Source organism: Vombatus ursinus, unplaced genomic scaffold, assembly GCF_900497805.2.
Source record: "Vombatus ursinus unplaced genomic scaffold, bare-nosed wombat genome assembly UNPS02014798.1, whole genome shotgun sequence".
In the NCBI taxonomy this organism is placed as follows: Eukaryota; Metazoa; Chordata; class Mammalia; order Diprotodontia; family Vombatidae; genus Vombatus; species Vombatus ursinus.
The window spans coordinates 36629328-36652585 of NW_020954576.1; the positions used below are offsets into that span (position 1 = coordinate 36629328).

General features: G+C 39.7%; 1 protein-coding gene across 1 annotated transcript in view; it reads left to right on the forward strand.

Annotated features, from left to right (window-relative positions):
* Window positions 1–20860, forward strand: part of USH2A (usherin) — a 944914-nt gene extending 924054 nt beyond the window's left edge. Inside the window, exons 67-71 of the mRNA XM_027871555.1 lie at window positions 700–876; window positions 2169–2252; window positions 8662–8906; window positions 14379–14600; window positions 20620–20860. Of these exons, the coding sequence (XP_027727356.1) occupies window positions 700–876; window positions 2169–2252; window positions 8662–8906; window positions 14379–14600; window positions 20620–20709 (818 nt within the window). The 3' untranslated portion in view covers window positions 20710–20860. The remainder of the gene's footprint in view (window positions 1–699; window positions 877–2168; window positions 2253–8661; window positions 8907–14378; window positions 14601–20619) is intronic.
* The last annotated feature ends 2398 nt before the right edge of the window (window positions 20861–23258 follow it).

Sequence of the window (23258 nt, forward strand, 5' to 3'; positions counted from 1 at the left end):
GTGTGTGTGTGTGTGTGTGTGTGTGTGTGTGTGTGTGTGTGTGTGTGCAACATTCACAGAGTCTCTCCTATCTCTGATGTAGTATTTAGGAGACCTGAGCTTGATTATATACTAATGTACAATGCTATTGATTGATTAGTCAGGGCAATGAGTTATGATACTGGAATTGCTGTTTGCAAGACTTTTTAACTATCTTTGCAAACAAACTAATGGTTCAAGAAAAAGCTTTAAAAATGAATGGGTACCAAAAAGACATAATTCACTATTCTAAGCAGTTTGGTTTGGAGGGAAAAAATATATTAACTTCATATAGTCCTTGGGGCTTTGTTGCAATAAATATTGATCTGATATGAAAAATAGCTATCTACTGTAGTTAATAGTGTTAAGGATACTTTACCTGTTAAAAGAAGGAAAATGCAACAAAATATGAGCTCCCAGGGTTATGTTGCTGAGCAGAACCATTGTATGTTAATGGTTTTATTTCATAAAACACCACTCTGCATCGATTTTGGGAGCAGGTGCAGAGTTGCTTAGAAAGCACTTTCTCCACGTTCCCTGTAGGCTTCTCCTCACCCTAAAGCCCATTCTTTACCATGATCTACTCAAGGGCGAGCTTCTTGACAGTGTCAGTCACTTGCCTGTTTTCAAAACCTTGCAGTGGGGTGCCTGGTATTTCAAAATGTCCCTTTTTCCTGGCAGCCCCTCAGTACAGAGCACCATTTTCCGTGGCCAGCAATTTATCTGTGGTGTACATCAACTGGAGTGGCACTTTCCTGCTGAATGGCAAGGTGAAGGAGTACGTGTTGACAGATGGAGGCCAGCGGCTCTACAGTGGCTTGGATACCAGCCTCTACATACCCAGGACGGCAGATAGAAGTTAGTTTTCATTTCCTCTTTCTCAGTTTTTATAGAGTTCTCTTCTTAGGCTTTATGAGCTTCTCAGTCCACCAGAGGTGAACTTCTGGCCTCAGAACTTACTCTGTGACCCTGGGCAAGTCTCTGTTTGCCTTAGTTTCCTCAATTATAAAATGGGGATAATAATAATAATAATATCTACATCCCAGAGCTGTTGTGAGGATCAAATGAGACAATATTTGTAAAGTGCTTAGCACAGTGCCTGGGTGTATTGTAGGTGCTTAATAAAAGCTTGTTTCCCCCTTTTTTTCTACTCTGGCCTTCTGGGGCCAAGTAAAATAAGTGTCATCCCTCTTCCACATGAGAACCCTTCAGATATTAGAAGATAGATCTCACATTGATGAACTGATGATTTCCAAGGAACTTTCAAGCCCTAAAATTGATGATGATGGTGATGATGATAATGATAATGATAATAACTAGCATTCACATTGCACTTTAATTTTTCCAAAGTGCTTTACATATATTTACATTTGCTCCTCACAATCTTGTGACATAGGGGATATTATTATCACATATTACAGATGGGGAAACTGAGGTCAATAGATGTTAAATGACTTGTCTAGGGTTAAATGGCTAGTTAGTATTAGAGGAAGGATTTGAACTCAAGTCCTCCTGACTCCAATTCCTATGCTTTATCCACCATTGTTGTCTGTTTTAATATTCTATATTATGTAATGAAATTTGCACATACAAATTTTAAGCAGCTTTATTTTTATAGCTCTATAGAGAGCAGAAGAGAAGCATCATAGTATAGTGGATAGAGATCTGACTTCAAAGAGAAAAAGATGTTGGTTTAAGCCCAGCCTTTGACATGTACTAGCCATGTGACCTTGGAAAAGTCACCTGACCTCTCAAGACCTGAGACAGTTCTCTAAGACTCTAAGTTGCAGAGAAGTTGTCAATCTGCACTGACAGAGGAATTCCTTCCCCTGAAGGTTATTACACCAGTGAAATAAAAAATGGGATTTCTGCTATAGTCATTGCATCTTTTCTGACTTTGCTGTACCTCTAGGCTCATTTAACTCATCACTTAAAAAAAAAAAGATCACCATAGGTATGACTTAATTTCTGCAAAATCTTGTCTTGGGATACAGTAGTACAGTAGAATCCTCCCAAACACAAGGAAGGCCTTTAGAGTCATGCCCAGTGTCCAAACTTTTTCAAGCTTCCTTGTCAAACTGTTCTTTCTGGAGTATGTGCAATACTGACAATGAGTCCTGATGCCTTTTCTTGCTCTCCTGTTTCTTTAGCGTTTTTGTTTCAGGTGACTTGTACTACTGATGAAGGAAGTGTTAAGACACCTTTAATCCAGTATGATACTTCAACAGGACTTGGTAAATATGGACTTGTACTCTTTAGCATAGTGAATGCTCATTGTTTCCAAATTCATCTCTCAATCAAGAAATACATTTTGAGTCCTACTCTATGCAAGGAATTGTTGAAAGACACAAAGAAATATAAAACCTAGTCTATGCCCACAACGAACTTACACTTTAGTGGGGATGAGACTTTTATATTTAAAGGGAGAACTGTGGAGTAGTGGTAAGACTCAGAAAAGCAACAAAAGAATAGCAATATCATGATTTCGACCATTCCCTAGTGCTTGAATTCAAAGTCAGAACTCCAACTGAGCTGCAAACGTGGCCAAAGGTGCCCCAGGCCCAGGACTATAAAAGTAGAAATTTTGTGAGGAAATGGGATACTGAGCCACAAGCTAGGGGCTGGGTCCAAACCTGGGATATAGATAGCCAGGTAGACTATGCATTTATTAATCACTTCCTGTTTGCTAAGCACTGTAGTAAGCACTGGGAATATGAATACAAATTCATTCCTCTGATTCTTCACTACTCTCCCAGCTTTGTGTCTGATTCTTTGGACTTCACAACCATCCCAGTGAATGAGTGCTGTCCCTGCTCCCTACCTTCTTTTCAGCTCCCTTTTACCTCCATAGTAGATAACTTTCTTGAGAGCAGGGACTGTCTTTTTGCTTGTTTTCATATCCCCTATACTTAGCATGGTTCTCAGCATACAGTAAACACTTAAAAAATGCTTCCTGATTGGCTAAATGAAAGAAAAGTAAGTAAAACCATACCCCAAGCAGCTTATATTCTAGTAAGAGAAGACAGCAAATAGAGGAAAGCTAGAAAACATCAAAGAGGAAGGAGAGGAGGCAATGTGGCAGAATAGGAGGAGTATATCTCAGGAGTGGGGAAGCTGTGGCCTCAAGGCCTTCTGGGTCCTCAAGTGCAGCCCCTTGACTGAATCCAAACTTCACAGAACAAATCCCCTTAATAAAAGGATTTGTTCTGTAAAATCTGGGTTCAGTCAAAAGGCCACACTTGACCTAGAAGGCCACATGTGGCCTTGAGGCCACAGGTTCCCCACCCCTATCTTAGAATCTCATGAGTGAAGTGAGGCATGGCTAGGGTCCTCCCTAGAATGGTGGACCTGGGGAGGGAGTCACCAGTCAGGAGAGAAAGGCTCCAGATGGAGGTTTCTCAGAATGGCAGTGGGTTAGACAAGGAGAAGGAGGGATCGTGAGATAGGCTGCCCATCTCATTTTCTTCAATTTCAGATCTATATAATAGCTTTTAGATTCTCCTACCCAGACTCTGACCCCTTGCCAGGAGGAAGCCCCTAGGCTTCATTTAAGGCTTCATTTCCCTCTGACTTTTCTGAGAATGTTTTTCCCCTTGAGGATTCCCTGAGGCAGATAACTCTGCCACTCTCATGAGCCTTCCTCAGCCAACATAGCCACCAGACAATGGTCAGTAATGCTGCTGCCCAGAACCACAGAGGAGGCCATGTGCAGAGAGAGTTTGTTCAAATCTATTTGTCAGTATCTACTGGTGTCCACGATGTGCCCATAACTATGCCAGGCACTAGAAGGCAGAGGTTCCTAACCTCTTCAAGAAGGAGGACCTCCTGTAAAAAATAAAATAAAATTCATAGCCCTTCACATGATAATAGTTGTACTGATAGAATCTCTTGATTTGAGAAAACACGTGGCAATACCTGATAGACATAAGGCTCCGTGGAGCCTACCAGTAACCCTAGGGATTCATACTGCTAGTGGCCTTTCAAACTAGAATTTAACTGAATTCAGATGCTGTCTCAATCACTTCCTTATTGTGTCACACCTATCAGCCCCAGCTTCCTCATCTGTAAATTGGGGATAATAAGATCTAAACTCAGGGGATTACATTTATTATCTCATATTGTTATATGAGATAAATATGAAAGTACTTTGCACAACTGAAATTACTGTATGAATGTTAGCTATTAATAGTTATTTTAATTTATTTTACTTAATTTCCTTTATATATTTATTTACATATATTTATATGTTTCTATAAGCACAAATAATTATATTAATACTTATTGTCTCCCATACTAAAATATAAATTCCTTGTGAGTAGGGATTGGTTCATTATTTGTTCTTGTATCCCCAGGACCTCCAACAGTGGCTGACAGGTAATAGGAGTTGAGTAAATACATGTTGTTTAATATATTAGTATAAGGCATGATCTGAAGGAACTAGAGGACTTTTTCTTTCCTTTAGCCACCATCACTTCAATCCTCAGATTTTTTTTAACCTTTAAGGCATTTCTTCTCCAAGTTATAGGCAAGTCCCATTCTAAAGGTAAAAAGTTTATTGTACTGTATTTTTGAAAATCCTCCTATGGGCATCATGGGGTAATAGAAGGAGCTCTGGATTTATAGTGAGGCCTGATTTTGCATCCTGGTGCTTTACTACCTGTATGACCTTGGGCAAGTCATTTCTCTTTTCTGGTCCTCTGGGCCTTCATCAGTCCAATGAACAAGCATTTATTAAGTTCTTATTATACGTCAAGCCCTGTGCTAAGCACTAGGGACACAAGGAGAAGGAAAAAAATAAAATAAAACAACACATTGTCCCTTTCCTCAGGGAATTCACATTTTAATAGAAATAGATATTCAATAATGCCAAGTACCTCCTCTGCCCCAGGCACTGTACAAAGTGCTAGCAGAGACAACACGGAAAACAACAACTATGTATATACAAGATGTGTGTATGTATCTGTCGGATGCATAGAAGCTAATCTTAACGGGAAGGCATTGATAGTGAGGACTAGGAAAGGCCTCCTGCAGAAAGTGGTATTTGAGCAGTCTGGTAGGAAGCCAGGGAAGCCAAGAGATGGGTGAAGAAAGACAGAATTCCAGCATAATGGAATCAAGAGACTGACTCCAGTCTGAAAGAGCTGGCAAGAAGGAAGGCAGGTTTTGCAAAGATTAAAGTATAAGAAGACTAGAAAGGTAGGAAGGGGCCTGATTGTCAAATAAAATGAAAGAATTGAACTCCAGGTTTCAGTCTCATTCTGAATCTGTGATCACAGTATCCCGTGCTGAGGCAGCTAGGTGGCACAGTGGGTAGAGAGCTGGGTCTGGAGTCAAGAAGAACTGAGTTCAAATCTGGCCTCAGACACTTACTAGCTGTGTGACCTTGGGCAAGTCACTTAACTTTTGTTTGCCTTCATTCACTGGAGAAGGAAATAGCAAACTACTACATTATGATTGCCAAGAAAACCTCATACAAGGTCACATGACTGAACAACAACAGTATCTCACGTTAGTGTTTATTCTGGGGCTAAGATGAGAGCTAGAAAGGCTAATGGAACACCACCAGAACCTCCTATATTGAACATACCTGAAGTTTGCTGGTTGATTAATGTCTACACCAAACCAAGTTGCTGTTCTGCCCTTCTGTCTCCAAGGGCCATGGTGGACCAGGGGCATTTACTTGCAAAGAACAGCTTAGTTTCTTAGGGCTGCAGATGAAGCTCACCCCGTGACTGCAGTTTTCTAAACCAGTTGATAGAAGATATCTACCACTCTTTTCCTACACTAAAAGGCCATGGTTCTGTTGCTTAAGGAGACACTTCAACAAGGATTTTACAATCACTTCTAGATCTTCCCCTGCTTTATCCCATCTTGCTGCCATTCAGCAGTTGACAATCCTTGACATTCAGCCCATTCCCATTCAGCCTGTGTTGGTTATTGAATGTGGCACTGAAGGGAATGAAATTGGAAGTCTGAAGACCTAAGCCATCAAGTCAATTAAGCATTTATTAGCTTACTATGTGCTTAGCACTAGGCAGAGATACAAAGAAAGGCCAAAATGGTCTCACCCCTCAAAATCAAGTCCAGGAGATGATATGGAAACAGCTACAGACAAAGAAGATAAAACAGACTCTAAACCAGTGACCATCTCAGATGGATGGCATAAACATAAGGAGAAACAGGGGTGAGGTGAGGCTAGTTGTGTGGTTTACCTAAGGATTCTCCAAAAGAATTGCATTGAGAAGCATAGCTTCTAGGAATAAGGGGATGAGAGCCCCTTTCTACTCTACCCTCATAAGACCAAGTCTGAAATTTTGTGTTTGATTTTGGGCACCACAGTTTAAGAACATTTATGAGCTGGAAGGCATCCTGAGGAGGAAAACTCAAATTGTGAAGGGCCTTAAGTGCATGTTATAGGAGGATTATTGGAAGCAACTGGGGATGAAGCAGAGAAGACTTGGGGCCATGACTGTTTTTGTTCAGTCATTTTCAGTCATGTTCAGCTCTTTGTGACCCCTTTTGGGGTTTTCTTAGCAATGACACTGGAGTGGTTTGCCATTTCCTTCTCCAGCTCATTTTACAGATGAGGAAACTGAGGCAAACAGAGCTAAGTGACTTGCCCAGGGTCACTCAGCTTGTAAATATCTGGGACCTTATTTAAACTTAGGTCTTCCTGACTCCAGGCCCGGTACTCTATCCACTGAGCCACCTTGTTGCCCCATATTTCTAGCTGTGTTCAAGTATTTGAATGACTTTCGTAGGGAAGAGAGATAAGATTTGTTCTGTAAGAGGGTAGGACTAGGAATAATGGATAATGCCAAGAAAACCTTCATGACAGAGCTGTCCTGAAGTAGAATGGGCCTGAAAGGCAGAGGCAGCGACTGCCCACTGGGTGGACAGCTTAAAGCAGAAGGCAAATGAATCCTTGTCAGGGATATTCTAGTGGGAATTCCTTTTCAGGGCTGAGTCCAACTAGAAGATTTCTGGAGCACCTCCCAACTCTAAAATTCTGTGCTCCTCATAACTCTATGAAGTTGAGTACTTTGGACAGAATCATTTATTTCCAATTAACAAGTGAGGAAAGTGAGACTCACAGAGGTTGTGATTTGCCCAGTGTTTGGCTAATAAGTATCTGAGACTAGATTCCGGACTGCTAATCCAAGGGAGAGAACAAACATTTATTAAGCACCTACTATGTGCCAGGCATTGTGCTAACTGCTTTACAAATATTATTTCATTTGATCCTCACGACAGCCCTGGGAAGGAGATGCTATTATGATCCCCAATTTATACTTGAGGAAATGGAGACAGACAGAGATTAAGAATATTACCCAGAATCACACAGCTAGTAAGTGTTTGAGGCAGATTTGAACTCAGATCTTCCTGACTCTAGCCCCAGTGCTCTATCTACTGGACCATCTAAACTGCCACAATGGTCATGATGCAGAGCAGCTAGATGGCAGAGTGGATAGACTCATGGATCTGGAGTCAGGAAATGCTGGGTTCAAATCCTGCCTCAAACACTTACTAGCTTTGTGATTAACACTGGACAAGTCACTTAATCTTTCTCAGACTTGGTTTCCTCATCTGTAAAATGCAGATCATAAGAGTACTGACCTCTCAGAGGACAAAATGAGATTTATATATATACATATATATACATACACACATATATGTATGTATATATGCACACATATGTGTATATATGCACACACATATGAATGTATATATAACTATAATTTATAACCCCATATTATATATATATAGAGAGAGAGAGAGAGCACATTTAGAAAACTTTGAAGTGTTATATAAATATTACCTATTATTATGCTACTACATTGCCAGTCTCATAGTGGGAGAGAGTGGGCAATAGTATACTGGTAAATATTTAACAACCAGCTTTCCAAAAATGCACAGCATGCTTTTAAATTTAACCTGCATTATCAATATTTTCTCTGTCACTTTATTAAGTCTTGATAATTAACAAAACAATAAATCAAGCTCTGATTTGCAGAATTTGCTGATTTCAAGATGTAAATGCTAACCTTGAAAATTTAACAGTTGGTCCTCTTGAGCTGGTAGGAACTGGCACCAGCATACCCCTGAGTAGAGGGTGAAGGGGGAGGGAGAAATATTTGCTTTACCAGAAATCAGTTTACATACCACTTTCCCAGGCTGTGTTTATTGGATAAAGTGGGGTACAGCTGAATTTCCAGTGCTCGCATCTTCTACCCTGTCTTTGTGGCAGGATTCTTAACCAGAAGTGCTGGCTGCAGGAGAGGCAATCTCTCCATCTCTTGCAAAGCTCTGAAATTGCCGATCCTCAAGGTTACTTTGATAACCCCCCTATTTAATTCCATCCCTCCTCCCTCCCTTTCCCTGGGATATGCCAATGCTGTGGTGATTTCCAGCCCAGACAGCAATGCCAGGACTGTAAGCATGGTCTCTGGAGTGCAGTAAGCTTTTTATTACAGCCCACTAACATATTGAACCATTATACCACCTTGAGCATAAGTGCAAATAAGCACAATGTGACAAACGGCTCTCAACTTCTTTCTAATTTACTATAGAATAGCAGGATGATAGATCACTAAATTGCCTTTTGAAATAATGTTTTCCCTTTTCCTTCTCTGGGTTTTGTAGGCCCAGTACTAACAACTCCTGGAGAGAAGATGGGAGCAGGGAACAAGCATGCTGAGTTCTACAATGAGCTGTGGTTTATAATATTAATGGCAACTCTGGGGCTGATCCTCCTGGCTATCTTTTTGTCTCTGATCCTACAAAGAAAAATAAACAAAGAGCCATATATCAGAGAGAGACCTCCATTAGTGCCACTTCAGAAGAGGATGTCTCCACTGAGTGTCTACCCCCCAGGTGAAACCCACATGGTATGTGCCACTGAGATATGGTCTTGTATACTCTTCTATCATACATCTGGCCTGAGTCATGAGGTTTCACAGAAGAGTATTGTGTCCATAACTATATTCATTAGGAGTCCAAGGGATAGAACTCTACCAAGGATGGGACTGGTGTGGCTAAGGATGGAGGAAAAGTGGAGGCAAACTTGAGAACCAGAAGCTTTCAAAATGTTCATGGATTTGTTCTGAGCCTCCAAAGAATTGATTGAACATAGTTTAAAACACCTTGACCTTGAGATGGGAGCCAAATATGGGGAAATGGAACTAAGCATTTGTGGGGTTCAGTGTTGTCCCAGAGTTGGGTATACCTGGGCACATGAAGCAAGCTCTGTATTCACTAGGATATGAGATTGCTTCAGATATTGTCATTCCTGAGTTACAATAACACACCAAAAAATCTATGGGGCAAATCAAAGGATGGATCTTAGGTTAAAAGGCTCCAGTTCAAGTCCTTGAGTTCCAGAAAGGAATATATCATAACGTATTGAGTCTTCTCCCATTTCTTACTTTCCTCATATATGCTGTAAGCAGTGGGAAGATTAGGCCCAGACTAAGTCATACAGGTTTCTTGAGTGAAACCAAGTGCTAAAACAATGTATGGTGTCATTGCCTTAAATCTGGTGTTTTATGCAGGGGTTGAGGGGAGTGGAGTGGGAAAGGGTAGTGTGAGATTCAAATGGTCCTATTTTCTCCTATGTTTGGTTGTTTCCAGTATCCAAATTGAATGGTATAGATGAGGGTTTCAGTAGCCATCCTGGAATGAACTCCATGTTCCGTGTTTTGGTGTGTTCCTTTTGGATCTGTCATTTTTAAATGACTGGACTATCCTACATTGTTGTTTTGCTTTCCCCCCAAGGAAGTGTGTAGAATGTGAGTGTTGTTTGCTTTGTAAATCATATCAAGAGGCCTCTGTATGCTTTATGTTAGAAAGGACATGTCCACTTTCTTAGACCCATAATTTTGCTGACTTGGCTTTCCACCAAAGCTGATCATCCTCTATGCCTTCTCATTTTGTGCAATTCTTATCCATATTTCCCCATTAACCTTCCATAGAAGATCTACCAAACATTGGATTTTTTTAGCAGCTTAGATACCAACGTACTCTTTGTCTTTCATTTTTGTCAATGAAAGACATTCCTTTTCCTAAGAAGTGATATAGAAGCCTTTATCAAGGATCTAGATAAAATTCCCATATGTAACTTTTTTTAAATTTTCTTTTCCTTCTGTGCTAATGTATAAGCTCAACACACAACCGATGGCTTTAACCATTTAAAGCAACACCTCTGACAGGATCGCTTTCCTGAAAAGCTCTCCAGAACTAAAGGGAATGGATACCAAAGTGAAATGGAAGCTCAGAATCTGGGAAGCCTGCCCACATACCTACAGCATAAATACATAAATGCACATGCTACAATATGCCCTCAGTCCTCTATTGGTAAAAGCAATCTGTATTTTTGGTTTCATACATTTTGAAAATATAGTCTTCAGAAAATATAACGGAGTGTCTATCAGCTATGGAGATAGTTTCCCAGAAATGGGGCTGGTAATAAACAGACAGATAGATAGCTAGGTCAAGATAGATTATACATACATGTATACATATATACAATATTCCAGAGACACGATACAAATAAGCAAAACAGTCTCTACCATAAAAAAAAAATTTATGTTTTATTAGGGAAAGAAAATGCATAAAAGGAACTTGAAAAAGAAGAGGGGTACGTATATTTGAAAATGGTTGTGGGGAAGTGACATGAAGGCCTGGCCTCAGTAAAGACAAAGTGAGAGCTCATGCCTCAGAGTCTGGTGTTCCAGGTTCAGAGTCCCTGGTTTTAGGGGAAAGGATATGAAGGTTATAGACTGAGTGTAGATGGCCTAGATTGACCATGGTAGCTAGGAAGTGACATAGAGACCTATCCCTGGAGAAGATAGGGCCAAAGCTCCTGGTGAGACCTCAGGATTCCACAAAATAGAGAATGTGATCAGCTGAAAGATAAAAGACAAGGCACCTTTGGGACCAAGCAAGGACACAACCAGGATGATTTGATGGGAAATTAATCCTAAAGTTTCATTTTCTATCCAATTGACAATGCATTGAATGGCTTAAGCTATGGTGGGAGAAGTGGTGTGAAGGAAGCCGGGACTGGGACCAGGTCATATTTCAGGAGCCATAATCAGGAAGTAGCCCAGATGTCCAAAACTGGTAGTACTGATTGGGAGATAGACTTTACCAGGAAATTCAATTCAATTCAACAAGCATTTTATTAAATTCTATATACAAGGCAGAGTGTTGAGCATAGAGTGAAAGTCTCTACCTTCAAAGAGCTTATATTCTTCTAGAGAAAAACAATACATACACAGAAAAGTAAACAAAAAAAAATAAAGGTATTTGTGTGTGTGAGAGAGAAAGGGTACTCAACTGGGGGAATCCTAAAAGGCCTCATATCAGGGATGGCATCTGAGCCTCAGCTCCCCTTAGCAAGCTAGGGATCCCAGCCCTGTGAAAAGAGCTCAGAGTTCTATGAGGTGGCAATGAATTGAGAGAGGATTCTGGGCATAGGGGAACAGCCTATGCAATGGCACAGAGGTGGGAGAGGGAATGTTGTGTATGGAGAATATGTAGACCATTTGTCTGGAATGGAGAGCATGTAAGGGAGAATGATGTACAGCCACCGTGGAAAGGTAAGCTGAAGCTTTAAATTTAAAAAAAAGTTAATATATGACCCTAGAGGTAATAGGGGTCCATTGAACTTCTTGAGAAGGGAGGCAGCATAGTCAAACCTGTGCCTTAACATAAGTCCAGAAGATATTGGGGTACAAATCAGTGTAACATGCACCCAATTTGGGGCACGGCATAACCACAACAATTGACAAAATCTGTCTTCTATCACTCTGCTCCTTTTAAAAATCACTTTAAACAAAATAAAATAGCTTTCATAAAATGAAAGCTCCTCTGAGAGCTAGTCAGCGACTGACTTGGAAGGGCTTGTCAAAGGCTATGAGAACCTAATGGCTCATTGAACCCACAGACTAAGGCAGCCCATGAGAAACCAACTCTTAAGTGTCTTTGTTCATCTCAGAGCTATCCTGGTCCTTCCTGAAGCAAAGGCTAAGATCTGAGATGCAAAAGAGCACTCTGTCCACCAATCCAATTGACCAATTTGATTTCCCTTCAGTTTTGAGGGAGGTCAGTCCTCAAATTTGTAGTGTCTATAACTCTCTGTGTCTAAAGCCTTGTCTTCTCTCCTGAGCTATTTCCTCCAAATGGTGCAGTTATTTTTAATATGAAAAAAGCTCCTCCCCAACTCCCCCCCCAAATAAATGAACACACCCTCTATGTCTTCCCTAGCTCAAATTCCCTGTTGTCAGTATTTTGTCCTAGCCCGTTTATGAGGTCCCATGTTTCCCTTTCCCAGGTGACCCAGTCCCCCATCAGATTAGCTGCTTTTGGAGCACCTGCCTTCTCCCTGCTTAAGCACTTTTTTGAGCAGAGAGGCTCGCAGGTGTCAGAGTGAGGGAGCCATTCCTGTTTTATTATCTGCTTCAAGGTCACCCAGCATACGGTGCAGCTAATTGTAAGTACAGGTTTTACACAGAGCAGAATTACTGGTCGGGAATATGTAACGATCATTCTCTGAAATCCTGAACAAATAATACAAGTGAAACTTACCTTCGAGACCGACCAATTAGTCTCTAGAAGCCATGTGTTTTTCATCACAAAAACCTTCCAGTTGACCCCTATGACTATTTTTAGATTCATTTCAGGGAAATATTAAAGTCTGGAAGTTGGGTTGGTTTGGGGTGGGGGTCTATAATCATGCCACCTTTTAAACATATTATTAACACTGATTTCCCCTCACATTTTTAAATCTCAGTTTGACTCGGTTGCTGACATATCTGATGTGTCAAGTAATGTCACCCTCAAAAGCTACACCATGCACTTTGAGGTATCAGTGTGCTGTGTCCTCACAATTGCCATGGTGTGTATGCATGACTCTTTTGCATGGTGTGTTAATTGCACAGTGAACAGTAGCTAAAATACTCTGATAACTAACCTAAGGGATTTTCCACTACCGATAGCTAAGGTATTAAATACCTACTATGCATAGAGCCCTGAGCTAGGCACTGAGGGGAGATTCAGTTTAGAAAAAAACAGGGACCCTACCTTAAAGGACATTACTGTCAAACAGGAAGATAATACATCATAATAGATCACTAAAATAAGCAGTATAATATAATAAGTATATTAAGAAGTTATGAAATAAAGCCTATGTGAGGGCTAGTGGGAAGTGGGGCAGGAGATGTGACTGTGGACCCACATAATAAGGAAAGGCTTCCTGGAAGGAAATGGTCTTTGACTGGGGCTTTTAAAGGATGTGTAGGAATTGACAAGATAGAAATAACAGAATAAAAGCTGTAGAAAGGAAGAAAATAAGCATTTATTAAGCACCAGGTAGCATGCTAGATGTTCATTTGGTCCTCACAACAACCCTGTGATGTGGGTATTATTATTATCCCCATTTACAGATGAAGAAACTGAGGCTGAGGTTAAATGACTTGCCCAGGGTCACACAGCTAGTAAGTATCCAAGGCTGGATTTGAACTCAGTTCTTCCTGACTAAAAACCTTGCGTAAATAGAGAGACATTCGAAGGCACTGAGCATGTGTTTGTGTAGGAGGCTAAGGTGAGGAGGAAGTCAGTGAGAAATCTAGTTTGGTGGAAGAGCAAAGTCATTGATAGAGTAATAAGAAAGAAGACTAGAAAGGTAGGGTAGTGCCAGGCTATGTAGGGATCCAAACCAAGAATTTTACCCTATAAAAATAGTGTACAGTTGGATTTCTAAGACACATTCTGGGTCCGAATTCTAGAGAGACCTTGCTTGATTAGAAGGAAAACCTGATTTGGTATTATTTCAGTGCCTTATGTCATAGAAGAGTAGAGGGAAATGGAACAGAAAACATCTTTTACACATAGGTCCTAGAACATGAAAGATATTTTTTTCTCTCATACCAACTGAAGAAAGGTCTGAACTTACCCAGCAGCCAGACATGGGAGAACTCTGTTAACCTTGGCATCACTAAGGACTTTAACAGCCCAAGGAGAAAGGTGTTCTAAGCAGAGAGGAACTGGCGATGGTGACATGCATGAAGAGATCACCTTGTTAGACCTGCAATGCAGCAAGCCTTTGTCTCTGTGGGGAACAATAGCTGGAGCTTCCCTTAATGAGTGTTCTGGGGTCTTAATGACACTTTTATCAGGCTTCTAATGTGACCACCAGCTTGTTATCTAACCTCTGTAGGAAGCAAAGTGACAGCAGGCAGAATTACAGACAGTTTCTAGGCTTTTCAGGAGGGTTCCAAGATGTAACAACAAATGATCCCTGGCATACTTGGAGGCTGCTTTCTTTTTAAGGGCATCACTAACAGAAACTTTCTTCCCAGGGACTGGCTGATACAAAGATCCCCCGGACGGGGACTCCTGTGAGTATGCGGAGCAACCGAAGCATGTCTGTCCTCCGCGTCCCAAGCCAACGCCAGATTAGTTGTACCTACTCCCAGGGTTCTCTGCATCGCAGTGTCAGTCAGCTCATGGACATCCAGGACAAGAAGGGCTTAACTGATGACTCACTGTGGGAGACCATCATGGGCCATGACAGTGGATTGGTAAGTTGGTCTTTCTGGCTGAGACAGGTCACCAGGCAGCCCAGGGAAGTGATTGCTAAAAAGCTGTAATCCACATTTGTTCATGCATTCATTCATTCACATTCCTTCATTTCACTGAGTATGCCTCTTTTAAAAAAAATGGTTGATATAACTTTGTGCACTAAGGACCAATGATGCCTTAATATTTCATCTAAAAAGATGACTGTACATCATCTAAAGGATTCCTTTATCACTAACTGTGTAGTATAGGTCTGCTTTCCAAATTAAACATTTAACCCTAACTCTAACCCTAATTTTTTTTTTAAAGCCAAACCAGAGTTATTGTTAGGATTAGGGTTACATGTTAAATGACCATTTTCCTTTGCTTACCAGTGGCCTTCAGTACTGTATATTGTGGGGAAAGGAAATAGCTTTCTTGGTCAGAAAAATCTTAAAGGGTTAAAAATGGTATATCTCCAAGAGATTTTTAAAAAGTCACAACAGATAATGGTGTTATTGTCCCCATGGACCATGTTTTAATAACGTGTACACAGGTTTAACTTCCAGCAGATGTTCATCGCAGGGATAGCAAAAGGAGGACTGCCAAAATTCATTCCAAAATGCTTGGTCCACAGATGCCATGACCCTTCCCATAAGGTAGAGGCAGCTAGGTAGTACAGTGGATAAAGTTGTACCTGGAATCAGAAAGACCAAGTTCACATCCAGCCTCGGATACTGTCCAGCTGTGGGACCCTGGGCAAGTCACTTAACTGCGGTTTGCCTCAGTTTACTCATCTGTAAAATGGGGATAATAATAGTACCTATCTCCCAGGGTTGTTGAACGTAAAATGACATATTTGTAAAGTGCTTTACAAATCTTAAATCTCTATTTTATGTACATATGGTTTACAATTTAGGTTTTATGCAAGTGTTGTACTTTCTTTGTGAATGTAAATTAGCGTTGCTTACCAGAAAATGTGTGCAGGCATACACATATTAATAACAGCCTGGTGGCCCATCTAATATACCCCAATATATGGAGTACTGGATAAACTGCCCAATGTGAATATTAACCTGTTTTCTGTACCTATAGCATGTTTTAGCATTTGGAGACAGACTCAGGGCAGTTAAGACTTAAGTAACAAATTCAAGCTAGGAGCAAACTTAATAACTTTTTTTTTTTCCCCGCAATGAGTTTCTTTATGAGCTAATGGCCACCAGTACAGAGTGAGCCCCAGAATTCTGGAAAAATATCTCATACTCTAGCCAAGGCCATGAGAGCAGCCCAATATCTATGAGAACAGCCTTTATAAGTTAACCTCCATTCCTTTGCCAACCAATTACATTGCTTAATGATCCCACAACATAGATCTGGGAATGAAATTAACATATAATGTTTTGCTTCCCCACCAATCACTATCATGGAACCACTGGCAGATGATGAAAACTGGGGAAATCTTTGCTGACACACATCAGAGATACGAGTTTTTTATATAAAAAGATAAAATTGGAAAGCTATCTCTGGAGCTGTCTCTTCCCTGTGAGGGAGGCTGGCATAGACTGAAGATTTTTAGATCTGCCATCTACAGCCAAGCAATCCTTCAATATACTGTCAAGAATATCCACCAACAAATCTCATTTGCACATATAAGTATGGAGTATGAGTTCTCTTTTTTTTTCCTTTCCTAATGTAGATACTGAGCAGGTAGGTGGTGCAGTAGATAGAGTCAGGAAGGCTGATTTCCTTGAATTCAAATCTAGCCTCAGATACTTAGAGTAAGCTACCTGTGTGAACTTGGGCAAGTCACTTAACCCTATTTGCCTCAGTTTCTTTATCTGTAAAATAATCTGGAGAAGAAAATGACAAACCATTCCAGTATCCTTGCCAAGAAAACCCCAAATGGAGTCATGAAGAGTCAACCACAACTGAAACAACTAAACAACAACGTGGATACCAACTAACCACAAAATCACTCCCTTAGAAAATAATCTGATTTGGAGAGACTTCTATTTAAGAAAAATCCTATGGGCCTAAAAATACTGCTAACTCAGCAATATATCCACAAGTTAATGTCATAGCTCTTTAGCCTATGGTGGCAGATGTGCTTGAATCCTAGCTTCTTCACCAAAAGCAACTTCTGTCTCCCAAAACCTTTGTTGTGCTGCTAAGATTATGTCTTTGGCTGTTCGATTATCTTGCTAAGAGCTACTTTGACCTGGCACAATCCCTCTATCACCACTTGTCTGATCCAATAACTGACATAAAATACTTTAAAGTTTGTTGATACTTTAACTATGCCATGTCACCAAACATCTTAGTACAGTTTAGAGCTATTAAAGCTTTTTATTTAAAAAAAAAAAAGCTATCAAGCTTTAATAGCACAAAACTGCACTAAAACTTTTGGGATATATATTATTTAATACAACAGTTGTGAGGAGAGTACTACAGCTATTATTATTCCCATTTTACATATGAGGAAACTGAGTCTCAGAGATGTTGAGGGACATAACCATGGCCACACAGCTAGTACTTATCAGAGGCATAATTCCAAACCAGGTCATCATAAGTGCACATACAGTATTCTCTTCTCTGTACCAGGCTGCCTCTCATGGAATATCATGGAGTATAAAATGCTGGTGGGCAGAGATTCTTACTGTTGCTTTCTACAATGTCCCTCACAGAACTACAAATAGTAAGGTATTGAATAAAAAAAATCCATGGTATCTGTAATTAAACAATTTGACATACCAATAGTATTCATTCACCATCATGCTTATGGGTTATTTTTTTTTATGTGGGAGAAGTAGTTTGGTGTACTACAACAAGCTTTGGCCTCAGTTGGGAAGACTTGGGCTCAAATCCTATCTGAAGCACATACTATTGGTGAGACCCTATACAAATCACTTATCCTCTCCAGGTCTCGCTTTCCTTATCCATAAAATGAGGGAAGCAGAGGAATCAATTATTGCTAAGATCACTTTTAGTTCTAAATCTATGCTCCTATAAGAAAACGGTCTCTATGCAATTTAAGAACATTAAGAATTACAGAATCTGGAGACCTCAGAAGTAATTTAATACTATTAATAGGTTAAGGCTTTGCAAAATACTTTACATGTTGTCTCATTTGATTATCACAATAATCCTATGAGTAGGTATTATTTATTATTATTATTAGCCACATTTTACATATGTGAAAAACTGAGGTTAGGGAAGATTTAAGTGACTTGCCTAGAGCACACAGCTATTAAGTGTTTGAAGCAGGATTTGAACTTGGGTCTTCCTAACTCCAAGTTCAGTCACTGTGCCACTAGCATGCTGGACTGTTAGCTACCTGATCCAACCTGTGCTAGAACAGGAAGGCCTTCTGCATCATCCCCTACAATTGTTCATCCAGTCTATACTTGAAAATATCCAGTAAAGGGGAATGGGGGAACAATATTTCTTGAAATGGGGAGATTCCGATGGTTTATTGGTCTTCCCCACCAGTTAGCTGAAAATGCTCTACAATTGTGATGTAGTAACAACCTAGAAGACCAGAAAGAGTAAAGACCATGCACAAAACTCATTGGAATGGAATTTTGTAGACAGCTGATTCTTATCTCAAGGCAACAACGGGGCTATGAATGGGACCTAAGCACTTTCACTTGGAATGTGTTCTGGCAGATGCATATGCGCTCTCTGGTTTTGAGTTTGGTGCCTTTTTCATTGGTATATTGCCAATAGCTGGAATACAGGTCTGTGAAGAAAGTTGTAAGCCATGGAGAAGGGTTTCTGGTTTCTCCTTATGTAAAAGAGAAATCTAGTGTCCCATATGGTTCTTAAGAGCATTCTCTCCCTCTCAGTTTGTCAGGAAGTCATCAGTTAGGTCAGAGGCTAAGCCTAAATGTATTCTTAAAAAATAATTCTTTCTTTTCAGAGACCTTGGGCCTGGGTCTTTGATGAGACATTCTAATGTTGGGAGAATTCTTAAGGATTACCAATCTATCTGTCAGCTCATAATCTTTCTGGACAAGATAGTCCTCTTAGCCTTAGAAATGCAAGATTAGGCATTCTTAAGAAAAACTGCACAGAACATATGTGTATATAATTTCCTTATTCTATTTCACATTTTCCTAACTAAAATCATACATATAGTAAAGTACACATACATACAGCATACAATATTTTGAAAGGACTCCATTTGTCTATCTCAACAACCTTAAGGCAATATGACTATCGATTAATAACAAGTTAGAATAATGAATCAGATTTTACATATGAGCAGTTTTGTTTCTTCAGTTTGCTCAGAAGGGAAAACGAAGAAGCCAACTGAGAATTTACTAAATGAAAGAAAAAGGATTTTGAATAGCTAGTTTATCCATATGTTTCAATAGTTAGGTTAAGCATAAGACATGTGGAAATATCTATCATCTTTTAATTCTGCTGTTCAGAGGTACTTTGGTACAATGTTTCCTTACTTAAGCTGCTTGTGAGAACTCCTATTAAGACTTTTAGGGTACCCAGAAAATATCCTGGTCCTCCCCAAATGAGCAAAATGTAGGGTGTGTCTTGGCTCAGTGCTTGGCACAAAGTAAATGCTTAATTAATATTTACTGACTGGCTGACTTCCCTATGGGACCAAGCTGAACAAATACTCTCTATATGGTGGTGGTAAATTTTTCTTTCTTTCTTTTTCTTTTGGGTGAGGCAATCAGGGTTAAGTGACTTGCCCAGGATCACACACCTAGTAAGTGTCAAGTATCTGAGGCCACATTTGAACTCAGGTCCTCCTGACTCCAAGGCCAGAGCTCTATCCACTGCGCCACCTAGCTGCCCCTGGTGTCATTTTTTTTCAGCCATTTCCAACTCTTCATAACCCCATTTGGGGTTTTCTTGGCAAAGATACTGGAGTGATTTGCCGTTTCCTCCTCCTGCTCATTTTACAGGTGAGGAAACTAAGGCAAATAGGGTTAAGTGATTTGCCCAGGGTCACACAACTAATATCTGAGGACACAAAGATGAGACTTCATGACTCCAAGCCCAATGCTCTATCCACTGTGTCACCTAGCCATCCCATTCCTCCATATGGCAGACCTTGAAATATTCTAAGATGATGATACCATTCACAAATCTTTTCTCTTCAATATCTCCACTTCTTCAATTGAATGTCATATGACACGATCTCTTCATCATCTGAATAACTCTCCTCCAAGCAAGCCATACACTATAGCCTGATTCCTTTAATGTTCTTCCTACAATGTGATATTCTGATAGGAATACAATATTCCAGAAGTACTGACCAGGGCAAAGTATGGTGGGAGTATCAATACTCTTAGTCTTGATAGTATGCCTTTTTAAATTTAATTTAATTTTTTAAAGGCTGAGCCTTCTAATCTCAGCCAAGCTAGAAAGTATGGGGTCTCCTCAGACGTCTGACTCCACTATTGGTTGACAAAAGAGCTTTGAACTGTGCTGTCTTTGACCTGGAGTCCTACCCTGCCTGAGGCAACGTTCTGACCCTCTGTTCCTGGGGTCTTATTTTACTGATGTTGAACTTAGCACAAAAACCCAATTGGTACAGTGCATCACAGCTCAGAATTCCCAAGTCCAAAAGATATGCCAGTTTTAGCCTTCCTACTAGCTGGGGTTGCAGATGGTATGCACCACCACATTCGGTCTCTATGTTTTTCTTCATGTCACCTAAGATCTCTTTAATTTTTTGGGTTCCCCAAATGACGGAGAATCTCTATAAACATTTTATCAAAATTTGGAATCAATTACTCTTAGTTTTCCCCTCAAAACACTTTAGATGGACCATCTATTACTTTTAAGGATTACTCTGGACAATTTCTCTTTCCTGGACTACCTTCCCCTCTTCCTATTCACACCTTTACCCATTCCTCAACTTCTAGTCCAAATCTTAAATCCTCTATGACACTCCTTTTTTTCTGATTATTCCTGCCCTTACTAGTTGTAAAAAAAATACTTGATTGATTTTAATAAGTTTCATAGAATAAATAATATACTATCCTGTAACTGCTGTGCTTTTTTTTTTCCCAGTATGTGGATGATGAAGATCTGATGAATGCTATCAAGGGTTTCAGCTCCGTGACTAAAGAACACACCACATTCACAGACACTCATCTGTAACAGGAGAAAATGTTCAAGATATAGAACTGAATTATAGTGTGCCACACCCTAGAGTTGCTTAGCAATGACTGAATAGTTATTTATTTAACCTGAAGAGCTACTTCTGTGTGTCCTTTATTTCCATTAAACTAATTTGAGTTAGTATGTTTGTTTGTTTTGTATTTTGGGAAGAGATGATGATTATTTGGTTGATGGTGTACTGGCTAGGCTCAGCCTAGAAATAAATCCTTCTCTTGTGTTAGTGAAATAAAGGCCAATGCCTTCTATGAATATCCATTTCAGGTCTGTGTGTTTTGTCAGTGACAGATAATGTATATTTTTACTGGATTTGTCATAGAAGTACAGAGGCACTGGATTTGTCACAGAAGTACAGAGGCACTGCAGTAGAATAATAATTTATTTCTGTGGCTTAGTTTGAATCTATGTCAAAAGGTAATATGAAGACATTGCCAATAAAGCTGAAGCCAAATGACATGACTTAAAGTTATCCAGAGTAAGTAAAGGCAACACAATTTTCCTTAAGATAATGCTATCACTGCTTTCCTCAGATGTACCTCAGATGTACCTCAATCCTCTCTCACTCCTTAGGACTAACTGTGGCCACCAGGAACCTGAAGAGCTAGTCAAGATTTCTAAAACCTACCAATTTTCACATAGTATGAATACACCACTTCTAATACTAGAAAAATCTCACATAAATTGGAGTCATGCTTCACTCAACCTAAGTATGGGCCCCAATGTTTTGGGCAAAACCTTTTTTGGAAAGACTTGGCTCACAAAGCTTTTTGACAGGACATCATATAATTTATAATACATCTGCTTCTGTCTCTGCATTTAAGAATCTTTTAAAATTGGAAAACTAAATAGCCAATTTATGCACTTCAAAGAGAAAATGAAGTGTTCCAACAGAACCACCTCTACACAAACTGTAACCAATGTTTCTATTTCATAGTATATCAACATACAATGTTGAGACTGCAATTAGGGAAGTTATCATAAAATTCTGACAACCTACTGAATGTTGGAGTATGCTAACAACTACAATTTAGCAGATTTCAAATGGCAACTGCAGATCTGTTTGTAATATTTCATCAGCTTGATCACTGTAGGCAGAATTAAATAGGAGAAAAATATGTGCAAACCCTCTTCTAGCTTTGAAATGAATATAATTGTTTAAATTATAGTATGTACATATAACTACAAGATCATCCATATGCTTCAATGAATAACACTTAGAAAACCATTGGGATCTACCCTTTCATGCCTTTCAGAGAGGAAGTCTTACCCCTTATCCTAAATTGCAAATGACATGCAAAATAGACTGTTACTATTTCCCACAGTCCAGGTTTCTATCACCTACTCTTTATCTTGGTGACAGTTTTTGTTGCAGAAAAACAGGATAACTAGTTTCTGTTTTGGTGACATGGAGAGACATAACTACTTTTGTTTAAGTTGTCATGATCAGGGTGGAGAAAAAAAAAAAGAAAAGAAAACCTTCTGTCTAAATCTTAATGAGCAATGTCTCCTAGAAAGTGTCTTGGACACATCTGTGTGACTCTCATAGTTGTATTGCTGGGCTAAATGAATGCATATTCAGAGTTGGATACCTTCCATAAAGCAAGTAGGAAAATTGCCACAATTCTAGGCCATTGAGCAAAGACTTCAGGGTTTGAAAGATCTGGGAGGGGAGAACTTCTTACCTCTTACATTCCCCCAGAAAAATTCAGGCAGCTTCATAATAGGTAAATGCTTGTTCTGAGATATTTTATTTGTGTTCTTTTGTAGGCCAAAGCAGCCTTTGGATCAATTCCCCCACATACTGATTGACTCTTCAATCCTGATAGGCAGTAAGCACTCTCAACTAGAGACATGTGAAAACACAGCCTGAAACTATCATTTGCATCAGGCCTCGGTCCCTGTAAAACCTGGTTACAGCCCATGATGTAAGACAGGGAGCTTGGAATAGTGGCAAGAGCTATCCTTGCAGTCAGAAACACCTAGGTTATTTCCCTATCTGTGCCTTGATTTGAAATGAATTCAAAATAGGGGCAACAAATACGATTGCTATTACTGTGGTAATAATACCTACATTTCACTCAATTCTCTCTCACTCTGTGAGAGAGATGCATTCCCTTAGCTAAGGATAAAAAAGAGACTTTGCTTCTCAATGTACCTTTCAAAATAGACTTTTATTTGGCTCAAAAAAAAATCACTATCTTAAAACTGTGACCACTGACCACAGCACTCTTTTCCTGTTCTAGAAGTGTAAGACAATTCAGAAACAATTCATCACATAGCTCTGTTCCATTTGTGCATAGGCTGGACAGATTATCATCATCATCACCCTGTGACATATGTGAATGACTGCTTTCTCTGACTCTTTGTTCCAGTCAGTAATTAAACATTTATTAAGCACTTACGTGTGAAGCACTATTCTAAGCACTGAGGATAGAAAGGTAAAAACTGTCCCCGCTCTCAGAAACTCATATTCTAATTGAAGGACAATTCATAATAAGTACATAGAAGATACTGGAGAAGGAAATGGCAAA